The sequence below is a fragment of the Physeter macrocephalus genome, chromosome 18 (genome assembly GCF_002837175.3).
Source record: "Physeter macrocephalus isolate SW-GA chromosome 18, ASM283717v5, whole genome shotgun sequence".
Lineage (NCBI taxonomy): Eukaryota > Metazoa > Chordata > Mammalia > Artiodactyla > Physeteridae > Physeter > Physeter macrocephalus.
In genome coordinates this window covers 5,066,142-5,084,976 of record NC_041231.1, presented here as the reverse complement: position 1 = coordinate 5,084,976, position 18,835 = coordinate 5,066,142, and the positions used below count along the sequence as shown (strand labels likewise).

At 71.5% G+C, this 18,835-nt stretch overlaps 1 protein-coding gene across 1 annotated transcript in view; it reads left to right on the top strand.

The window, feature by feature from the left end:
* The window catches only part of PLXNA1 (plexin A1), a 47,648-nt gene that overhangs the window by 14,996 nt on the left and 13,817 nt on the right, over positions 1-18,835 (top strand). Inside the window, exons 4-22 of the mRNA XM_024117290.3 lie at positions 2,671-2,811; positions 3,492-3,592; positions 3,777-3,900; positions 3,984-4,137; positions 4,389-4,488; positions 5,641-5,755; positions 8,409-8,609; positions 10,274-10,370; positions 10,437-10,630; positions 10,709-10,860; positions 10,938-11,058; positions 11,330-11,466; positions 12,733-12,900; positions 13,223-13,316; positions 13,465-13,704; positions 13,791-13,934; positions 14,140-14,374; positions 17,035-17,177; positions 18,399-18,655. Of these exons, the coding sequence (XP_023973058.1) occupies positions 2,671-2,811; positions 3,492-3,592; positions 3,777-3,900; positions 3,984-4,137; positions 4,389-4,488; positions 5,641-5,755; positions 8,409-8,609; positions 10,274-10,370; positions 10,437-10,630; positions 10,709-10,860; positions 10,938-11,058; positions 11,330-11,466; positions 12,733-12,900; positions 13,223-13,316; positions 13,465-13,704; positions 13,791-13,934; positions 14,140-14,374; positions 17,035-17,177; positions 18,399-18,655 (2,918 nt within the window). The remainder of the gene's footprint in view (positions 1-2,670; positions 2,812-3,491; positions 3,593-3,776; positions 3,901-3,983; positions 4,138-4,388; positions 4,489-5,640; positions 5,756-8,408; positions 8,610-10,273; positions 10,371-10,436; positions 10,631-10,708; positions 10,861-10,937; positions 11,059-11,329; positions 11,467-12,732; positions 12,901-13,222; positions 13,317-13,464; positions 13,705-13,790; positions 13,935-14,139; positions 14,375-17,034; positions 17,178-18,398; positions 18,656-18,835) is intronic.

The window sequence follows — 18,835 nt, the reverse complement described above, 5'->3', positions numbered from 1 at the left end:
CCGTGGGCCTTCATTTACCTCGGTGCTGCCTGGGCCCTGCAGCCCGAAGACCAGGCTCCGCGGCAGGTGTGTCCCGAGGACTGGCCGAAAGCCCGTCTGTCACGTGTGCGTGCGGGGCTCCTGTGGAGCCTGGGCGAGGCTGCACGGCGCACAGAATGGGGCGTGTCCACCCGCTGGCCTGCGGGCCCTGCCTCCCCGGCCCCCCCTTGCTCCGTGCCCTCCGGAAACAGGGGAGCCTTGCGAGTTTAAGGGCTCGGGGCCGCCCAGTGCAGGGCAGGCGGGTGGTAGACGGGTGCGTGGCGGATGGACAGCTGGACGAGCACACTTCTGCCGCAGCTGTTGGGAGCCACCTGTCGCGTCGCGGCACTTGGCGGCCTGGGGGCGGGGGCACTCTAGAGACGGGCTGGCCGCCCTCCCACCTTGCCCGGGACTGTGCCTTCCCCTGGGTGCCCCCCTTCCCCGAACTGTCTCCCTTGTCCCCTGCGGGGCGGTGGGGGCACCCCTGATGCGACATCCTTGCCCCAGCCCGCACCCTTGGCCCTGAGCAGGGAGGGGTCGGGCCCCGGAGGTCTGGGTGGGAGAGGCTGGGGCCCGGCAGCTCAGCGCCCCCTGCACGAGGGCCAGGGGTGTGGTCGTCCCAGGAGTCCCAGGGGCCGGCAGTGTCAGGTCTGGGCTCCAGGGGGGCTGCAGCGGCTGGAGGCGCCTGCAGGGAAGAGGCGTAAAGGACCCTGGTTTGGGCCATTTGTGTGGAGATGAGTCTGGAGCTCTGGGTCCCCACTGGTGCCCTGCCCTGCTCTCTGGCCGTCCAGTCCCCTGCTCCCTGGCTGTGGTCCAGCCTGGCCTTGTTGCGCCTCTGTGGCTGGCCCTTGGGTTTTGGGGGTTGCCTCGGTGCCTGGCTCCACGGGCACCCTCTGCTGGGTCATTTAGTCCCCGGAGTGGCTCTGGTGTGGGGGGAGGCGCCCGTCGCCCTGGGTGTGTGGGGCACCCTGAGGCAGAGGCCCCACAGCCGGGACGCACCTGAGCAGGGCTTGGGCCCAGGCGGTGTGGGTGCAGAGGCCGGCCTCCCGGCCTCCCGGCCTCCCGGCCTCCGTGGCCAGGGCCCGGTCAGCTCCCTGTGAGAGCAGGGCAGCAGGCTCTGGGTTTGGGGGGTGTAGACTGGGTGCGTGGTGCATGGACAGCTGGACGAGCACACCCCTCCAGGCCCTACCCGCGGGGGCTGAGGCTGGGCTGCTGCGAGCCCCCTGCCCCCCTCCTCCCTCCTCCCTCCTCCCTCTCGGCCCAGTCCTGTCTCCCTCCCCTGACGGCAGGCGCCGGACTCAGCTCTTCCGGGTCTGGTTTGACTTAAGCCTGCCTGCCCGGCGGGGCGGCAGCTGAGCGGAAGTGGGGGGGTGGCCGCGGGCGCTCAGGAATGCGGCCCTCCCCTCCCCCTTCCCCGTGGCCTTCCCGGCCGGCGGCCGCCCTCTTCCAGCCGCCGTGGGGCTGGCCCGAGCCAGGGGTGTTCGCCTGGCCGGTCAGGCCTGCCCTGCCCTGGCCAGTCAGCGTGACGCGCCAAGGAGGGGCGCTGGGCCAAGGTGGAGGTGGGCCGGCGGCCCCGGGAGCCTGCCTGCGGGCTGAGCCGGCCGCCCCACGAGTCCCGTCTCTGGAAAGCCCCCCGGCTCTCGCTGTTAATTAAATACGTTTGTTTGGTGAAAGCAACTAAAAATACTCGCAGCGTCGCGCTCCGCGGGCGAGAGCTGGCTGGGCGAGCCCCAGCGCCTTCGGGATGTAGACTGTGTATCTCCTTACGCGCGCGAGGGCCGCCCCCCCTCCCGCCCTCGTGCTGGGGGGTGCCCCCTCTCTCGGATCCGGCCCCCCGCCTCCCACTCGTGGCCCGAGCCAGGGGTGTTCGCCTGGCCGGTCAGGCCTGCCCTGCCCTGGCCAGTCAGCGTGACGCGCCAAGGAGGGGCGCTGGGCCAAGGTGGAGGTGGGCCGGCGGCCCCGGGAGCCTGCCTGCGGGCTGAGCCGGCCGCCCCACGAGTCCCGTCTCTGGAAAGCCCCCCGGCTCTCGCTGTTAATTAAATACGTTTGTTTGGTGAAAGCAACTAAAAATACTCGCAGCGTCGCGCTCCGCGGGCGAGAGCTGGCTGGGCGAGCCCCAGCGCCTTCGGGATGTAGACTGTGTATCTCCTTACGCGCGCGAGGGCCGCCCCCCCTCCCGCCCTCGTGCTGGGGGGTGCCCCCTCTCTCGGATCCGGCCCCCCGCCTCCCACTCGGGGGGGTTCCTGGTCTCCCTTCTCGGTTGCGCTGGACGCCCCTGCGGGCCCGCCGCCCCTCGTGCCCCCTCCCCTCTGCACAGATAGCCCTTCCTCGGCGATGGGGACGACGCCCAGCCTGGCTCCGCCGCCTCTGTCCTGAACGTGGCTGTGCAGCTCGTGCCGGGTGGCGGGTGGCGGGCTGTGGTTTTCTCCAGCCCCCAGAGACCCCACGCCTGGCGAAGGGGCTGGGCCGGGACCAGCCTGCCGGCCGCAGTTGGTCCTGCACCGGCTCCTGGGCGTGGTGGTGGGGGGGCCTCGGCCTTATTCTTCGAGGGCTGGGGGGTTGCTTGGGGTGCGCCCGACCCCACGCCTGGGCTGGGAGCGGGCGGCGGCTGGAAGGCCCCGGGGCAGCACCACGTGGCTCTCGCTGCCGCAGATCCTGGTGGACCTGGCGGACCCCGGCGGCCGGCCGGCCCTGGCCTACGAGAGCGTGGTGGCCCAAGAGGGCAGCCCCATCCTGCGTGACCTGGTCCTCAGCCCCGACCGCCAGTACCTGTACGCCATGACGGAAAAGCAGGTGGGTGCCCCGGAGAGCTGGGCGGGGCCCTCACTGCCCAGCCGGCTTCCAGGGCTGCCCTGCGGGGTCTCGAGCTGCCCCCGGTCCCCGGCCGACTGCACACCCACGGGAGCCGATGCTGAACGAGAGCCTTTTCGGGGTAGTGGTGTTGGGGGGTCGGGGGTGTCCGTCGGGGCCCCCGAGTTCCCGGTCTCTGGCCTGGCCAGCTCGTCCAGATCACGTACCGTGTTTCTGGTCCGGCCTGCTTGGAGCCAGCCTCTGCCCTCTGCTCCACCTGGTGACCCCGTGGCAGCCGGAGGGGTGCCGGTGGGGCCGGGCCTCCCTTCCCTCCTGGTGGCTGCCTTCCCCTTTGCCCCCTCCCGCCGTCCGGTTACTCGGTCACTCTGTGTCTCGGGCCAAGCCGGCGAGGTTGGGGGAGGCGGCGCCCTGCCTGCCCCCGGGCTCAGGATTGGGGCTGGGGTGCCCACGGCTCCCCTGCGAAGCTCGGGGTGCCTCGCCCGCACCGACCCGCGCCCTGGAGACCGGCCCGGTCTGCTTGGCCTGGCTCGGCCGGGTCAGGGTCACCCAGGGCTGGCCCTTGGAGAGACGAAGCAGGAGGAAGGCCTGAGACGGGGGCTCCCTGGTGTGTGGGGGACGGGGACAGGCCCGAGAGGACCTGACGCCGAGGCCCCTCCTGCCAGGTGACTCGGGTGCCCGTGGAGAGCTGTGTGCAGTACACGTCGTGTGAGCTGTGTCTGGGGTCACGGGACCCCCACTGCGGCTGGTGTGTCCTGCACAGCACGTGAGTCCGCACAGGCCGTGGGGGTGGCAGGGGGCCCGGCGACCTCACTGGGAGCCTGGGGTCCCGGCTCCCGTGACCCGCTTGAGTGACAGGAGCCCGGCTTCCCGGGTCCGGACGGGGTGCAGGGTGGGCCAGGGGCTCCGCTGGCCTCCTGCCCGAGCCCGCCCCACGCCTCTGCCCGCAGCTGCTCCCGCCGGGACGCCTGCGAGCGGGCGGCCGAGCCCCAGCGCTTCGCCGCGGACCTGCTGCAGTGCGTACAGCTGACCGTGCAGCCCCGCAACGTGTCCGTGACCACGTTTCAGGTTCCGGTGAGCGCGGCCGCTGGGGACGGGATGGGGCGGCGCGGGGGCACGGGGGGATGGGCCGGTCACCCTGTCCCCCTGCCGCCCAGCTCGTGCTGCAGGCCTGGAACGTGCCCGACCTCTCGGCCGGCGTCAACTGCTCCTTCGAGGACTTCACCGAGTCCGAGGGCGTCCTGGAGGGCGGCCGGATTCACTGCCGCTCCCCCTCCGCGCGGGAGGTGGCGCCCATCACGCGGGGCCAGGGTGAGGCCGAGTGGGCCGGCCTGGGCAGCGCGGGGGCCTCCGGTCGGGGGTGGACGGTCACTGGGACAGCGGGTGGGCGTCCCGTGGTGACCGCGAAGGGCGTCGGGGGAGGGCACTGCGGGGCGGGGGGCGGGGGCGGGGGCGGTGCCCTTGGCCGTTGGGAGGATCCTCGGTGAGGCCTTTTTCTGCGCGGGGCTCCTGGCTTCGGCGGCCCCGGGGCCCTGGTGACGGAACCTGTGCCGCCGGTACAGGAGACCAGCGGGTGGTCAAGCTCTACCTGAAGTCCAAGGAGACGGGCAAGAAGTTCGCGTCTGTGGACTTCGTCTTCTACAACTGCAGCGTCCACCAGTCGTGAGTGTCTCTGGCCTCCTGCACAGAGTCCCGCGGGGCAGCGCTTGATCGGGTCGCAGGAGCCAGGACGGGGCCTCGAGGGGGAGGCCTGAGGCCGGGTGGCGGGAGTGGCAGCTGGGGTGTGACGTGCGCTGGTTCCCCTCGTGTGGGGAGTGGGCCGCGGGCGCCAGAGCAAGGCAGGGAGCTGGGGGCGCCGCTGCGTCGTCAGGGCAGGGGATGGCCAGCCGGGGCTCGGGCACTGGATACCTGCCGCCCTGGGGCAGGAGGGGTCCGGGTCCCCTCTGGGTCGGGCAGCCCCTGGGGCACGGACAGCCGGGTGTGGGCGCTCTCCCCGGGCCTCTGGTCTTCTGCGAGCGCGCCAGCCTCAGAGGAGGAGCAGGAGAAGCTGAGGGCCCACCGCTCGTCCCGCAGGGTCCAGAGCACTGGGCCGGGAGGGCGTCAGCCGCGAGCTGAGGCGCTTAATTTTTCAGTCGTGTCGTCGTTTGTCGACCGACTTGCAGGCTGACGCCCTCCTGGCTGTTCACGGGGCGCCCACCGTGGTGGGCCTGGGTGTTGTCGGCACCGGGGTCCAGCCTCCCCGTGCTGGGCGGGCTGGAATCTTTGGGGCAGGGGCTGTGCTCTAGAGGCTTGGAGGGGTCGAGGGTCTCTGTAGAGGCAGGGCGGTGGGTTACGTGGAGCTACAGGGACGGTGAGGTGAGGTGTGGGCTGTGCGGCCCGTCCAGGCCCTGGAGACACGTTGGAACGAATCGGGCCCTTGCCAGGCGAGCCTGCTTGCTGGTCGGGGAGGTGACGTCTACCACGGCCATCCGGCCTGCAGCCCCACTCACCACCTACGTTTAAATCTTAGTGTGTTAGAACAAGGTGGGTTTTAAAACGTGCCTCTCAGCTGCACTGATGTGCTTCCGGTGCTGATGGTCACGCGTGGCCTGGCGCTGGCTTTACACGTGTGCGTCTCTGAGCGGTTCTGTCGGCCGGCGCCGGGGTGGAATGTCAGTCGATGGAGGGAGGAGGGAGGGGCGCCCCGGCAGAGGCAGAAGCAGAGCAGCTCTGAGCAGTGAGGAGCAGCCTGTGCAAAGGCCCCGGGGCAGCTCCGTGATCGGCAGCGAGGTGGGGGCCCAGGCTGCAGCCTCACCGCCCGCCCTCTGCCCGCAGCTGCCTGTCCTGCGTCAGCGGCTCCTTCCCCTGCCACTGGTGCAAGTACCGCCACGTGTGCACACACGACGCCGCCGACTGTGCCTTCCTGGAGGGCCGCGTCAACGTGTCCGAGGTAAGGCGTCCTGCGGGCTGGGTTTGGAGGTGTGGAGGAGTCGGGTGCCACCTGGGGGTGGTGGGGATGCCGGCGGAGGTAGAGGGGATGCCCTCCGGGGCTGTGTCGGCATGCGACCTCAGACCCAGGGCACGTCCGGAGACGATGGTGGCAGGGGCCGTCCTCCCAGTGTGCCGGGAGCTAAGCTGGGCGTGTGTCCGGCCGGGTCCGCGTGGACGGAGCTGGCTGGGCGAGGCGCAGGTGGCTGGCCATTCCTGAGCCGCTTGCAGGGCTGTGTCGTCGTCGGTAGCCGTCAGGCAGCGGTTGTTTTGGAGCCAAGCAAGGCGCTGACTTTACCACGAGCGAGCGGTGGGACTGAGCACCAGGCGGGACCGACCCGGGCCTGCCGGGGGTGGGGGCGGGGCTCCACGTGTCCAGCCTTCGGGGGCGGAGCCAGGACCCGATGCCAGGCCTCGCCTCTGCGGTAGATACCACATCTGTTGGCTGGATGGGGTAGGAGGGTGTGAGTCCCACCAGCCGTGGGGCGCTTGGGGGCTGCATCTGGGCTGGGCTGGCCTGGGGCAGAAAGATGCAGCAGGCACGCTGCCGGCACAGGACCTGCCCTGGCTGCCCTGGCTGCCCCGCCCCCTCGCCTTGGACTGCGGTTCTTCCACTCCCTGGTGATGCTACGTACGGGCGGGGGGCGCGCCAAGAGCGGGCGGGGACATGGGGTGGGCAGGTGGGCTTCCCAGGTGTGCGGCCTGCTTGAGGAGCTGGCCCAGGGGTCCTGGGAGTAGGGGGGCAGCAGGAAGCTGGGGGGCTGAGCCAGCTGGGGGGGCAGCGGAATGGGTGTGTGAGGTGGGGGCCCGGCCTTCGCCGGCCGTCTCTGAGCTCTCTGCCCACCCGAGCCGTTCCAGCGGAGCAGGCCGCCCGGCGGGGCCCTCGGGGAGGGCGGGCGCGGGCGTCGGCCGGGGACAGGGAACAGCAGGCGTAGACCCTGCTCAGGAGCCCGCCTGAGCCAGGCGGGGCTGGGGGCTGGTCGGGGTCAAGGGGGGCTGTCTGGGGACGTCCCTCAGCCAGTCCCAGGTTGCGTGGGGACGTCCCTAAGGAGTGCGGCGTTCCCACGGTCCCCCCACCCCCGGTTCAGGTGTGGTCCTCGGGGCGGCCCCTCCGCAGCTTGTGCTCAGGCCGCAGGGTCCCAGTCCCAGCGTTTCCCTGCTTCCCGCCCGCGGTGGGACGGGGTCCCTGTGCTCCCGCGTCTGCCTGCTTGCCTTCGGCTGCGGGGGGGCACCAGAGCATGGTGGGGACGGGGTGGCCCGGCAGGGGTCCCACGTGGAGCACCCCCAGAGCAGAGCGGCCCTGGGAGGCGGCCTCCCCAGGATCGGGGGTGGGTCGTGTGCTCCCTCCGGCAGCCTTGTCTCCAGGAGGCTCTGGGCCTGAGGCCGGTGCCCCTGCGGGCGGAACGGAGGTCAGTCTTGCGGACACTTGCTCATTGACTTGTGTGAGAGAAGGGGTTCTAGGTTAGGAGACGCTAACTTGAGTTATAAAAACAGAGTGGTGGTCCCTCATTCACTCACAGGCCCCGAATTCCTCGGATGCGGAGCCTCTGCGTCCACACAGCTTATCGGCTCCCGGCTGCCTCTGGCTCAGCCTGGTCTCAGGCCACTCACAGAGGTTGGGGCCAGGCCCGGGCCGACGCCCGTCCATGGCTGGGGTCATGAGGTGCCGAGGCCCAGCCGCGGGGAGGCTGTGGCCTGACGGGGGTGTGGACCCTGCACCCTGAGACCCACAGGGGGACAGACGGCGGTGCTGGCCTCCCGGCAGCAGAGCTGGTGTCAGTGGAGCGGGGCCTGGTGGCCAGGAGTGGCCAGGACGCGCTGGGGCTGCCGAGGGATGTGGAGGGGCAGCAGGGGCGTCCCCGGGCTGGGGGCTGGCACGGGCGCCCTTTCAGGTGGCCACCGTGCACACCGGCAGCTCCCACAGGGCTGCAGCCTGAGCTCCAAGCGCAGCCCACGTGCCGCTCAGTGCCCCGTGCGCAGGTGGCCGTCGGGGCAGCTGAAGACCCGGTGGTCAGTAGTCAGCCTGCCCGTCCTGCCCTGCTAGCTCTGTTCCCCCAGTGCCCCCGGGAGCCCCAGAAACCTCTGCAGAGCCGCCCCGTGGTGCCTCGGGAGCTGCCGTGGGGCGTGGGGATGGCAGTCTGTTTTCAGCGTCTCTCTTTAAAGCACCCTTCGCACGGTTCCCAAGGGCCGGCTCCCCCACGGTCGCTGCAGCCCTGCTGCAAGGAAGCCGGGGCCGTTGCACCAGTTAGTGTTGCTGAAACGCTGGTCCCGGGGCCCGGGCTGTTTCTGTGCTCGCTCTGGCTATTTTTACCTACTCCCCGGGCCCCCAGCTGAGCACTTTCTCCTGCTTCTGCCTCAGGAGCCTCTCGGCTGCTGCCAGATGGGGCCCCTCTGGTGGGGTCCTAGGACCCCGGGGCAGGGCACTCGGGCCCCCGGGGTGGGCCTGCCCAGGTCACGGTGTGCAGCCCGGAACCCGTGCCCGGCTGGCTGTCATCGACGTCCTCAGTCTGCCGGCGTGTAAAATGGGCGCGGGGCGCTTGTCTTGGCGGAGCTCGGGCTCCGCGCAGCCCGCCCGCCAGCCTGCACCCCGGCTCAGCTGAAGCCTTGTCCCCCAGGACTGCCCGCAGATCCTGCCCTCCACCCAGATCTACGTGCCGGTGGGTGTGGTGAAGCCCATCACCCTGGCCGCCCGGAACCTGCCGCAGCCGCAGTCGGGCCAGCGGGGCTACGAGTGCCTGTTCCACCTCCCGGGGGGCCCGGCCCGCGTCGCCGCCCTGCGCTTCAACAGCTCCAGCCTGCAGTGCCAGAACTCCTCGGTGGGTCCCCTCGGCGCGGGCGGGGCCGCCAGGACCCCGAGCACCGTGTTTCTGCTCTAGCGAAAGGGCTGCGCGTAGTCGGGTCTGCCACGCCCTGTGCGGGGGGCACCTCGGGCTCCCAGGCCGTGCCAGCCCCTCAGCTGGGCCCGGGTGAGCAGGCTGCAGGGGCCACGCCCGGGGCCACGCCAGCCTTTGGAGGGAGCGTGTCTCAGACGTGGCTCTGCGTGCCGTCCTGGGGGCCTGGGTGAGGGCGCTGGGGTTGAGGGCGTGGGGGAGTGACCCTGGGGCCCGAGGTCAGGGTGACAGCACCGGCTCCTTTAAGGCGTCCTGTGTCCGGCCGCAGAAGCCGTGCATGGTGGCCGGTGCGTTCCCACGACCCAGATGTGCCAAGAGGCAGCCACCTTCGGAGCCTCAAATCTAGTCCGTCCCACGAATTAGGGACGGGGGTCTTTGCAGGGCCAGAACCTCCTGGTGGGCGAGGGGAGAGGGCCCACGTGGTGGTCCTGAGGCCGGCTTGTCTCTCGCTCCCCCGGCTCGCCCTGTGGCTGCCAGCAGGCCTCAGTCTGCCCATCTGTCCAGGAGAGCAGTGGGTTTCCCGGGGCTAGCCGTGGCCCTGAGTGGGGAGTGGGTACCTCTGGGCCACCTGCAAAGCCCCCAGAATCCTGGGGAGGGCCATAAGGTTAGAGGTCAGGCTCCATTCCAGAGGCGGTGGACGCTTGGCCCACCAGCTCCGTCCTGGCGGGGGGCTGGGGTCCAGCGGTCACCACAGCCCCCCAGCACAGGTCGGCCACTCGGCCGGGCCCTAGGCTCCCCGAGCCTGCCTGCCTGTGCAGCCCTCCGCCTCCTCTCGGCTCCACCCTCCACCTGCGTCTCACTCTGGCTCCCCTGGCCTGGCTGCCTGCACCCTCTCCTTCCTTTCTGCGTATGCCTGAGGCCAGCTGTCTCTCGGTTTCTCCCCCATCCCCGAGCCTCTGTCACCTCTGTCCCTGCGCCCCCCGTCCCCCCAGGCCCACGTTTCTCTTTCTTGCAGCCCTTGTGTGAAGGGGAAAGGGAGCTTCAGGGAGTTTGATAGGATCCAATTACATTCCTGCAGATAAGGCGGTGAGGAATTGCCCCGGGGTGGAGCGCAAGTCTTCGGCTGCAGAAAGTGGGACGCAGCTGGGCTTCCGGGCCTGGGCTCTCCGGGGAGGGCTGAGTCCCCGAGCCCAGCCCAGCTGGGGTCGGGGGTGCCAGGGCACCGGGGACACGCGTCTCGCACCTCGGGGCAGTCCCGGAGGAGGGCTCGCTGAGCCCGTTAGGAGACGAAGCCAAGGCTCACAGAGCGGCCCTGACATGTGTCCAAGGGCCGCGGGGAGCCCTGGCTTCCTGGCGGGGCCTCACCCTGGAGGCTGTGCCCCTGTAGCTGCTGGAGGTTGAGGGCCGAGGCCGTGCTCGAGCAGAGGGGGCCCCGGGTGGGGCAGCAGACGCTTAGCCCCCTGCGCGGGCCCGCAGGCGGGCAGCGCTTTGGGGAGTCTGCCTCCAGACTGGCCCCCGCCCCCGCCCCCGCCCCGCTGAGCCCGGGCCCCCAGCGGGCGGTCCCGCAGGCGGCCACAAGGGACACACAGGCCCCGAGGAGCGGCCCGGGCTCGGGCCGTGTGGCCTGACCGCTCCTCCTGTCGCCGCAGTACTCCTACGAGGGCGGCGACGTCAGCGACCTGCCCGTGAACCTGTCCGTGGTGTGGAACGGCCACTTCGCCATCGACAACCCGCAGAACATCCAGGGTAAGCCGGGTGGGGCGGCCGGGGGGCGGGGCCGAGGCGGCCACTGACGCCCCGCCCCCCCCGCAGCCCACCTGTACAAGTGCCCGGCCCTGCGGGAGAGCTGCGGCCTCTGCCTCAAGGCCGACCCCCGCTTCGAGTGCGGCTGGTGCGTGGCCGAGCGCCGCTGCTCCCTGCGCCCCCACTGCCCCGCGGACGCGCCCGCCGCCTGGATGCACGCCCGCCACGGCAGCAGCCGCTGCGCTGACCCCAAGATCCTCAAGGTGGGCCGGCTCCCGGGCCTGGGGGGCGTCGGGGGGGCTCCGGACGCCCGGCCCGCGTCCCAGCCTCTGCCTCCACAGCTGTCCCCTGAGACGGGCCCGCGGCAGGGAGGCACGCGGCTCACCATCACGGGCGAGAACCTGGGGCTGCGCTTTGAGGACGTGCGGTTGGGCGTGCGCGTGGGCAAGGTGCTGTGCAGCCCCGTGGAGAGCGAGTACATCAGCGCTGAGCAGTGAGTGCGGCCGGCGCGGCGGGGGGAGCTGGCGGGGGCCTGGTGCCCACAGCTGCTGAGGCCCCCCGTGCCCGCAGGATCGTCTGCGAGATCGGGGACGCCAGCGCGGTGCGGGCCCACGATGCCTCGGTGGAGGTGTGCGTGCGGGACTGCTCCCCTCACTACCGTGCCCTGTCGTCCAAGCGCTTCACCTTTGTGGTAAGCCCGCCCGCCTGGCCCTCTGCTCCCACGGCCACGGGGGCCCTGAGGGCTCGCTTGTGGGGCTGGCCCGGGCCACGGGCAGCCTCAAGTGATGGGCCCCCGCCCCCTCCCCCTCGCCGCCAGGGCCTGATGCCGGGGCGGGGGGGTTCCCCCGTGCGCCGTGGGCCCCGCCTGTGGGCGACGTCTCCCACCCGGTGAGCGCAGGCCTGGGCCTGGTTGGAGATGCGGGCGCGTCCCTGGAGCTCCAGCAGGTCCCTTCTCCCCCTAGACGCCGACCTTCTACCGTGTGAGCCCTGCCCGCGGGCCCCTTTCGGGGGGCACCTGGATCGGCATCGAGGGTAGCCACCTGAACGCAGGCAGCGACGTGGCTGTGTCTGTCGGCGGCCGGCCCTGTTCCTTCTCCTGGTACGGGGTGTGGACGGACGGGGAGCGGGGACCCCAGGCACGGGCTGCCTTCCCCTTGTGGTCGTTGGTTCAGATGGCTGGTGCCCCCCTCCCATTGCCTGGGAAGCTGGAGGGCTGTGGAGAGCTGGGCGAGGGTGATCACTATGGAAACCTAGAGGTGGAGAAGGTTACCATGGAGACAGGCAGGCTACCCTCGAGCGGGAGGGCAGGGTGGTGGGTGGGCCCTGGGTCAGAGGGGCGGGCACAGCCCCTCTGTCCTGGGTTTTGGGGGAGTCCTGTGGAACACGAGAAGTGCAATTAGAAAAATTCTTAAGAGGGAAAAAGGAAAACTTAACAAAAGCTCGGAGCCCTGAAGTGGATAATTTTAGATTAGGGATGATAATGGAGCGGGCCTTTAAATATTTTCCTGCGGTAATTACCTGTTATCAGACTAATTATTGGTGTTTGCAGCCCGCTGTGCGCGGGCCTGGCGGCTGTGGTGAAGGCACCGAGGGGATGGGGCAGGTGCCGGCGGTGACCGGCGGCTGCCCTGGGGGGGGACCCAGCGCCCCCAGCCCCGCCAGCTCGTTTCACCCACTCACGGCCCAGGCCCACGATTAGCCTGTTTTCAGATCAGGGATGATGGGGGCGGGGGGTGCGTGTGTCGTGTGCGTCCCTCCGCGGAGCAGGAGTTGGCCCTGAGCGTGGTGCTCCAGCCCTCCCAGGACGTTGAAGCTGTTGAAGCTGTGGGCCCCGCCCGCGGAGGGGCCCCGCCCGCGGAGGGGCCCCACGGCTGCATCCTGCCCTGCCTCCCCGGGTGACTGATGGGGTCGCTGCAGGGCTGCCGTGAGGCCCCGTGAGCCCTTTCCCGCCAGGAACGCGGGCCTGCGTTCGGCGCCCGTGGGCCAGGCTCCTGCAAGCCGGCGCGTGGGCAGCCTTGCCGGCTGCCAAGGGGGCGGAGCCGGGGGTGGGGCCACCTGGACCCTGGTGAGGCAGGACCCGCCCCTCAGCCTGGGAGGCAGCCACGCTGAGCCTAGGACGGCTCCCGCCCGCGCAGGGCAGCGTGGGGGCAGAGGGCCAGGCTGCGGCCCAGGTGGGCACAGACAGCACCGGCCCCTCGCGGGGGCTGACGGGGAAGGGGGCCCCGCCTGGAGGCAGGCCCGCTGTGGCCCGTGCCACGGGTAGGCAGATGCAGCGGGCGGGCTGGCGACTCGCGCTCGGCCTGTTGCTGGTGGAGCCCGGACGCTCGGCGGCGTCGGAGGTGAGCTCCAGCCCCTGCGTCCTCAGGAGGAACTCCCGGGAGATCCGATGCCTGACGCCCCCCGGGCAGAGCCCCGGCAGTGCCCCCATCGTCATCAACATCAACCGGGCTCGGCTCACCAACCCCGAGGTCAGGTACAACTACACCGAGGACCCCACCGTACTGAAGATCGACCCCGAGTGGAGCATCAACAGGTGGGAGCCCACCTGGGCCCCGTCCTGCCCGCCCTGAACCCCCATCCCAGGTTCCCTGAGCCCCCCCGAACCCCATCCCGCCCACCCGGAGCCCCACGCCCCTGTCCTGAGCCACCAGAGACCAGCAGCAGGTGTGGGGCTCCTGCACCAGGCCCTCCGCTCCCCTCCCGCGGTCCTGCCGCCAGACGTGGTGCCGAGAGACTAACCCGCCTGCTGCCTTGCCGCGAGCCGGGTGGTGTGTCTGGTCCCTCCCGTTTGTGCCGGGCCGGGGCAGAGGGCCCCGGAGCTCCCGCCCCTGACTCCCACCTCCCTCATCTTTTAGCGGAGGGACCCTCCTAACGGTCACGGGCACCAACCTGGCCACCGTCCGCGAGCCCCGCATCCGGGCCAAGTACGGAGGCGTCGAGAGGGAGAACGTGAGTCCTCCCTGGGCCCCGCCCCCTGCAGCTCCCGGAGGCCCCGGGAGGGCTGGGGGCCGCGTGCAGGCATGGCCGCAGCCCCGCGGTGTCACAGCCTGGCGTTGCAGGGGCCGGCCAGCCCAGTGTCCCCGTCTTGCGTCCTCAGAGCTGCCTGGTGTACAACGACACCACCATGGTGTGCCGGGCCCCGTCGGTGGACAACCCTGCCCGCAGCCCGCCCGAGCTGGGCGCGCGGCCGGACGAGCTGGGCTTCGTCATGGACGACGTCCGGGCCTTGCTGGCGCTCAACACCTCCACCTTCCTCTACTACCCGGACCCTGTGCTGGAGCCGCTCAGCCCCACCGGCCTCCTGGAGCTGAAGCCCGGCTCGCCCCTCATCCTCAAGGTGGGCTGCTTGGGGGGCCGGGGCTCGCGTGCGGGGCCGGCTCGGGGGGCCGGCGGAGCCCCCGCTCACCCCACGCTGCCCCGCAGGGCCGCAACCTCCTGCCGCCAGCGCCCGGCAACTCTCGGCTCAACTACACGGTGCTCATCGGCTCCACGCCCTGCGCCCTCACCGTGTCGGAGACGCAGCTGCTCTGCGAGTCGCCCAACCTCACCGGGCAGCACAAGGTCACGGTGCGTCCACGGGTCCTGGCGGCTCCGGGCTCCTGGGCCCCGTGTAGGGCAGCCCCTGCCCTGAGCGAGCCCCACACTTGCCTCCCGCCCAGAGGGAGCCCCCCCCGGTGCCCCGGGCGGGCCCCGCGTCGGCCCCGGGTGCCAGGGCCCCCGCCTCGCCGACCGTGCGGGGCTGGGGCGCCCCCTGAGTGGCCTGCACCCCCAGGTCCGGGCCGGCGGCTTCGAGTTCTCGCCGGGGGTGCTGCAGGTGTACTCGGACAGCCTGCTGACGTTGCCCGCCATCGTGGGCATCGGCGGGGGCGGGGGCCTCCTGCTCCTGGTCATCGTGGCCGTGCTCATCGCCTACAAGCGCAAGTCGCGGGACGCCGACCGCACCCTCAAGCGCCTGCAGCTCCAGATGGACAACCTGGAGTCCCGCGTGGCCCTCGAGTGCAAGGAAGGTGGGTGGGAGCCGCGGGGAGGGGTCCGGGGTGGGGGGCGCTGGGCGCGGAGCTCGCAGCGAGCCGGGCCCGCGCTGCCTGCCGGCTGCTCTCCCTCTACCGCCTTCCCCACGGCCTCGCTGTGCCGGGCTCGGTCCGGGGCTTGGGCAGGGGCCTGGCCGGGGGCAGTCGCGGGGTGTTGCTTAAAACACAGGCTCTGTCCAGAGAGCCCCCTCTGCGTCCCAGCCTGTCCGCGGGACCCCAGGTGGGCACACGGCGTTTCCGTGCCTCGGGCTCCTTCTCTGTAGAACGGACGTGCCACCGGGTGCGGGGACGCTGGGCCTGCCCGCTCTGGGGGGGCCCTTTCCCCAGGTGTCGTGGGCCGTGCTCGTCCACGTGCTGGCGCGGCCGGTGGGGGGCCCTGAGGCAGGGGCCCTGTCTTCAGCCCGCCTGTGCGCACCCAGACCCGGGCCCGGGCCGCCTCTGCTCTCGGGGCGCTTGCTCGGGCACGTGTCTGTCTCACCCTGGGGCGCGCGTGACGCGGGCCGGCTCAGGCCACTTCGGCGGGGAGGCTCCACCGGGGTCTGGGGCCCAGCCAGGCCCTCACTCCGTTCTCAGGAACCCCCTTCCTCTGCGGCTCCCCCTCCCCGTGGTGCTACGACGGCCACGGGGGCGGGCTCGGCGTTTCCACACCTGGTCGCATGCCCCCTTCCCTGCGGGGACGCTGGGCCTGCCCGCTCTGGGGGGGCCCTTTCCCCAGGTGTCGTGGGCCGTGCTCGTCCACGTGCTGGCGCGGCCGGTGGGGGGCCCTGAGGCAGGGGCCCTGTCTTCAGCCCGCCTGTGCGCACCCAGACCCGGGCCCGGGCCGCCTCTGCTCTCGGGGCGCTTGCTCGGGCACGTGTCTGTCTCACCCTGGGGCGCGCGTGACGCGGGCCGGCTCAGGCCACTTCGGCGGGGAGGCTCCACCGGGGTCTGGGGCCCAGCCAGGCCCTCACTCCGTTCTCAGGAACCCCCTTCCTCTGCGGCTCCCCCTCCCCGTGGTGCTACGACGGCCACGGGGGCGGGCTCGGCGTTTCCACACCTGGTCGCATGCCCCCTTCCCCCAGGCCTGCCCCCGCCCCGGGAGCTCCCGACCGAGAGGTGGACCCCAAGGGCAGATGGGGGCGGCCCAGGGAGTGGGAAGGGCAGGGGCCGCAGGCAGCGTCGGAAATCTGAACGGTGGGCCGGCGGGTCGCCGGGAAGGGCCAAGGATGGTGGCCTCCGGCTGGAACAGAGCCGTCCCCGGGGACCGATGTGTCCGGGAGACCAGTAGACCCACGGCTGGTCCCCGTGGAGCAGATGCTGCCGTACCCGCCGGTGCTGAGCACTGGGGTCGCGGCTGCTGGGAGGCCAGCGGGTAGGCGCTGAGTGGTGGGCGCCCAGGCCGGGGCCGCGGGGGCCCTGGGGGGTTCAGCTCCTGTGTGCCCGTGGGGGCTCCAGGCAGCAGCCTGCGCCTGTGTTGGCCTCTGTCGAGCCCGGCTGGGCTTTCTGGCTGGCGTGAGATGGGCCTCCGGGCTGGGTGCCCCCAGCCAGCTGGAGGCGGTGGGGCTCTACTTGAGCCCCAGCTCACTTGTGCCTCTGGGAGCCCCGTCGGGGTCCAGGGCTGTCACGAGGGGTGAACGGAGCAGCGCGGGTGGTGCCTGGCGGTCTCTCACGCGTCAGGTGCTGGGTAGGGGAGGCCCTGAGTGTTCTGCAGGGTCCGTGAGTGAACGCCGGCTGCCCTGGAGCAGACGACAGACGTCGTCCGCTTGGGGATGGGGCTGGGGCTGGGCGGGGTCGGAAGCCTCGCCCGGGGGGCCTCGTGCCTAACAGGCCTCGTTCTGGGTGGTCACTGATTCCACCGGCCTGCCCGGGACCCTGGCCCGTCTTAAGACAAAGGCCCGCGTCCCAGCGCCCCCTCCGTCCCCGGCGGACTGCCCCCCTGAGGGGCTCCGGCACGTGTTGGGGCCTTGGGTGGGAGGCGGCGGCCTGGGCCCTCCTGGGACAAGGACAACCGTCTGCCCGTCCTGTGTGCGCTGACCTGTGATGCCTGTGTCTGGCAGCGTGTGTGCGGGCGCCCAGGGCCGGCCAGGTGGAGGTGACCAGACTCCAGGCAGCGGTGCCGGGGGGAAGGGCCGGCTCCTGTGAAACCTTCCTGGCATCCCCGGTGCCCCTCTGGCTCCTGACCAGACACCGCATCCTCAGGCCGCCGCGGGGCCCACACCTTGCGGCTCTGGAACGTCCTGAAAGCGGCGGAGCCTCCCTGAGCGAGCGGGCGGGCGTGTCAGGGGCCCCTGGCCTGAGCCGTGAGGGCTTGCTTGTCGGCGTGCAGGCCTTCGCCGCTTCCCGGCCGGCCTCACCCCCGCTCTTCCCGAGTGGCCGGAGCCAGGGGGCCACAGTCGCTCCGGCCCCGCTGCCCGATCGGGACGTGGAGGCCCCTTTCAGCCCCATCCCGGCACCGCCTCTGCTCGCGTCGTGGGGAGTTCTGCAGCAGGTCCGGGGCGGAGGGCTCGGCCTCTGTGTCAGGACGGGGGACACCGAGGCACAGGAATTTCCTCAAGTTCGCCCAGCTGGCGAGTGGCAGGGCCAGGGGCTGGCCCGACCCGGAGCGGGGGGTGCTGGGGGGGCCGGGGCAGCTGCCGTGACACCTCGTCTGGCCACAGCCTTTGCGGAGCTGCAGACGGACATCCACGAGCTGACCAGCGACCTGGACGGCGCCGGCATCCCGTTCCTTGACTACCGCACGTACGCCATGCGGGTCCTCTTCCCCGGCATCGAGGACCACCCGGTGCTCAAGGAGATGGAGGTGCGCCGCTGGCCGGGGTTCGCCGCTGCCTCTGCCTGCAGGGGCTCCTCGGGTGCTGGGGCGGCAGGGTCCCGGGGCGGGCTTGAGCCTGCTGGGAGGGGGGCCAGGTGCGGGGGGCCTCGCCCCGGCCAACCACCCTTAGCCTGGGCTCCCCAGGGCCGGCTCTGTTTCGTCGGGCCCCCCGTCTACTGTGCACCCCCTGCAGCTCTTCCAGCCCGGCTCCTGGGTGGGCCTGGGTGCCGAGCGTCACTGGGCCGGGGGGGCTGCTGCCACGCGTGTCGGGAGGTGCGGGCGCTCCGCTGGGCTCTGCGCGCCTGATGCGGCCCCCGAGCCTGCCGAGGGGAAGCCGCCTGGCACCCACGTCCTCCCGGGCTCCCCAGTAGCCGGCCAGACGCCCAGGGCCCCCAGCTCAGAGCGGGCAGGGGCTCAGCGAGTCTGCTCTGTTGTGTTCTCCGGGGGAGGGGGGGTGTCGCATCCTGCACCCCTCGGACGTTGGGGAGCCAACCCGCTCACGTGGCTGTGTTGGTGGGACGTTCCCTCTCGAGCCGCACCTCAGCGGGCCTTCCTGTCGCGATGGCTCGGGCCCAGGGCTGCTCGCTGCCTGCTTGTTTGCCGGGGTGTCTGCCACGCTAGGGGTTCTCCATCCGCCATCGGGCGTCTCTCCCGGCGTTGCCGTCTGCCGGGCTGGTCTGGCTGTTCTCTTAGCTGTGACCGTGTGCTCGCCCTGGGACCTGTCACCCGTCTTGCGTGGGCCAGGAGCCTCGTGTCATGCCGTGACAAGCCTCAGGGCAGATGAGCGTGAGCAGGGCCCTGGAACCAGCCATACCCGGCGTTCCATCCCCCCTTTCCCACCTCGATGCTGTGTGGCCGCAACACGCTGCTCCCCCCTCTGGACGTGAGCGTCCTCTGTGAAGGGGGAGGGTGGTTTTGCATTGGTGCTGGCTGTGAGGGACCGTGGACGGGCTCTCCTGGTGCCCGGTGGACGAGCTGGGCCGCACAGAGGGTGGCTGGAGCAGGCCCTCCTGCACCTGCGCGCTGCCGTGCCCCGGGCCTCTGCCTGCTGTGGCCTCTCACGCAGCTGCCAGGCCCCACCCATTCTGCTAGGACGCTTGCGGCTCAGGGACCCTCAGGGTGACCTGCCCTTCGTACCGGGCCTAGGCGGGCCCTCGGCCAGCAGGGGCCGGCGCTCTCTGAGGTCTGAGCAGGCCCGCGGCCCCCCAGGTGCAGGCTAACGTGGAGAAGTCGCTGACACTGTTCGGGCAGCTGCTGACCAAGAAGCACTTCCTGCTGACCTTCATCCGTACGCTGGAGGCCCAGCGCAGCTTCTCCATGCGGGACCGCGGCAACGTGGCCTCGCTCGTCATGACGGCCCTGCAGGGCGAGATGGAGTACGCCACGGGCGTGCTCAAGCAGCTGCTGTCCGACCTCATCGAGAAGAACCTGGAAAGCAAGAATCACCCGAAGCTGCTGCTGCGGCGGTGAGTCCGCGCCCCGTGCCTGCCCCTGCGACAGCGTGCCCACCGGCGCAGCCCAGGCGCCGCTGCCGCGCTTCTGGGCACCCGCTCCAGGGCTCGCCTTGTCTGGGACCCCTCGGCGCAAGGCGACACCTGCTCTGAGGCCGAGGCCTGACCTTTGGCCCTGGGGAGGGCTGGGTGGTG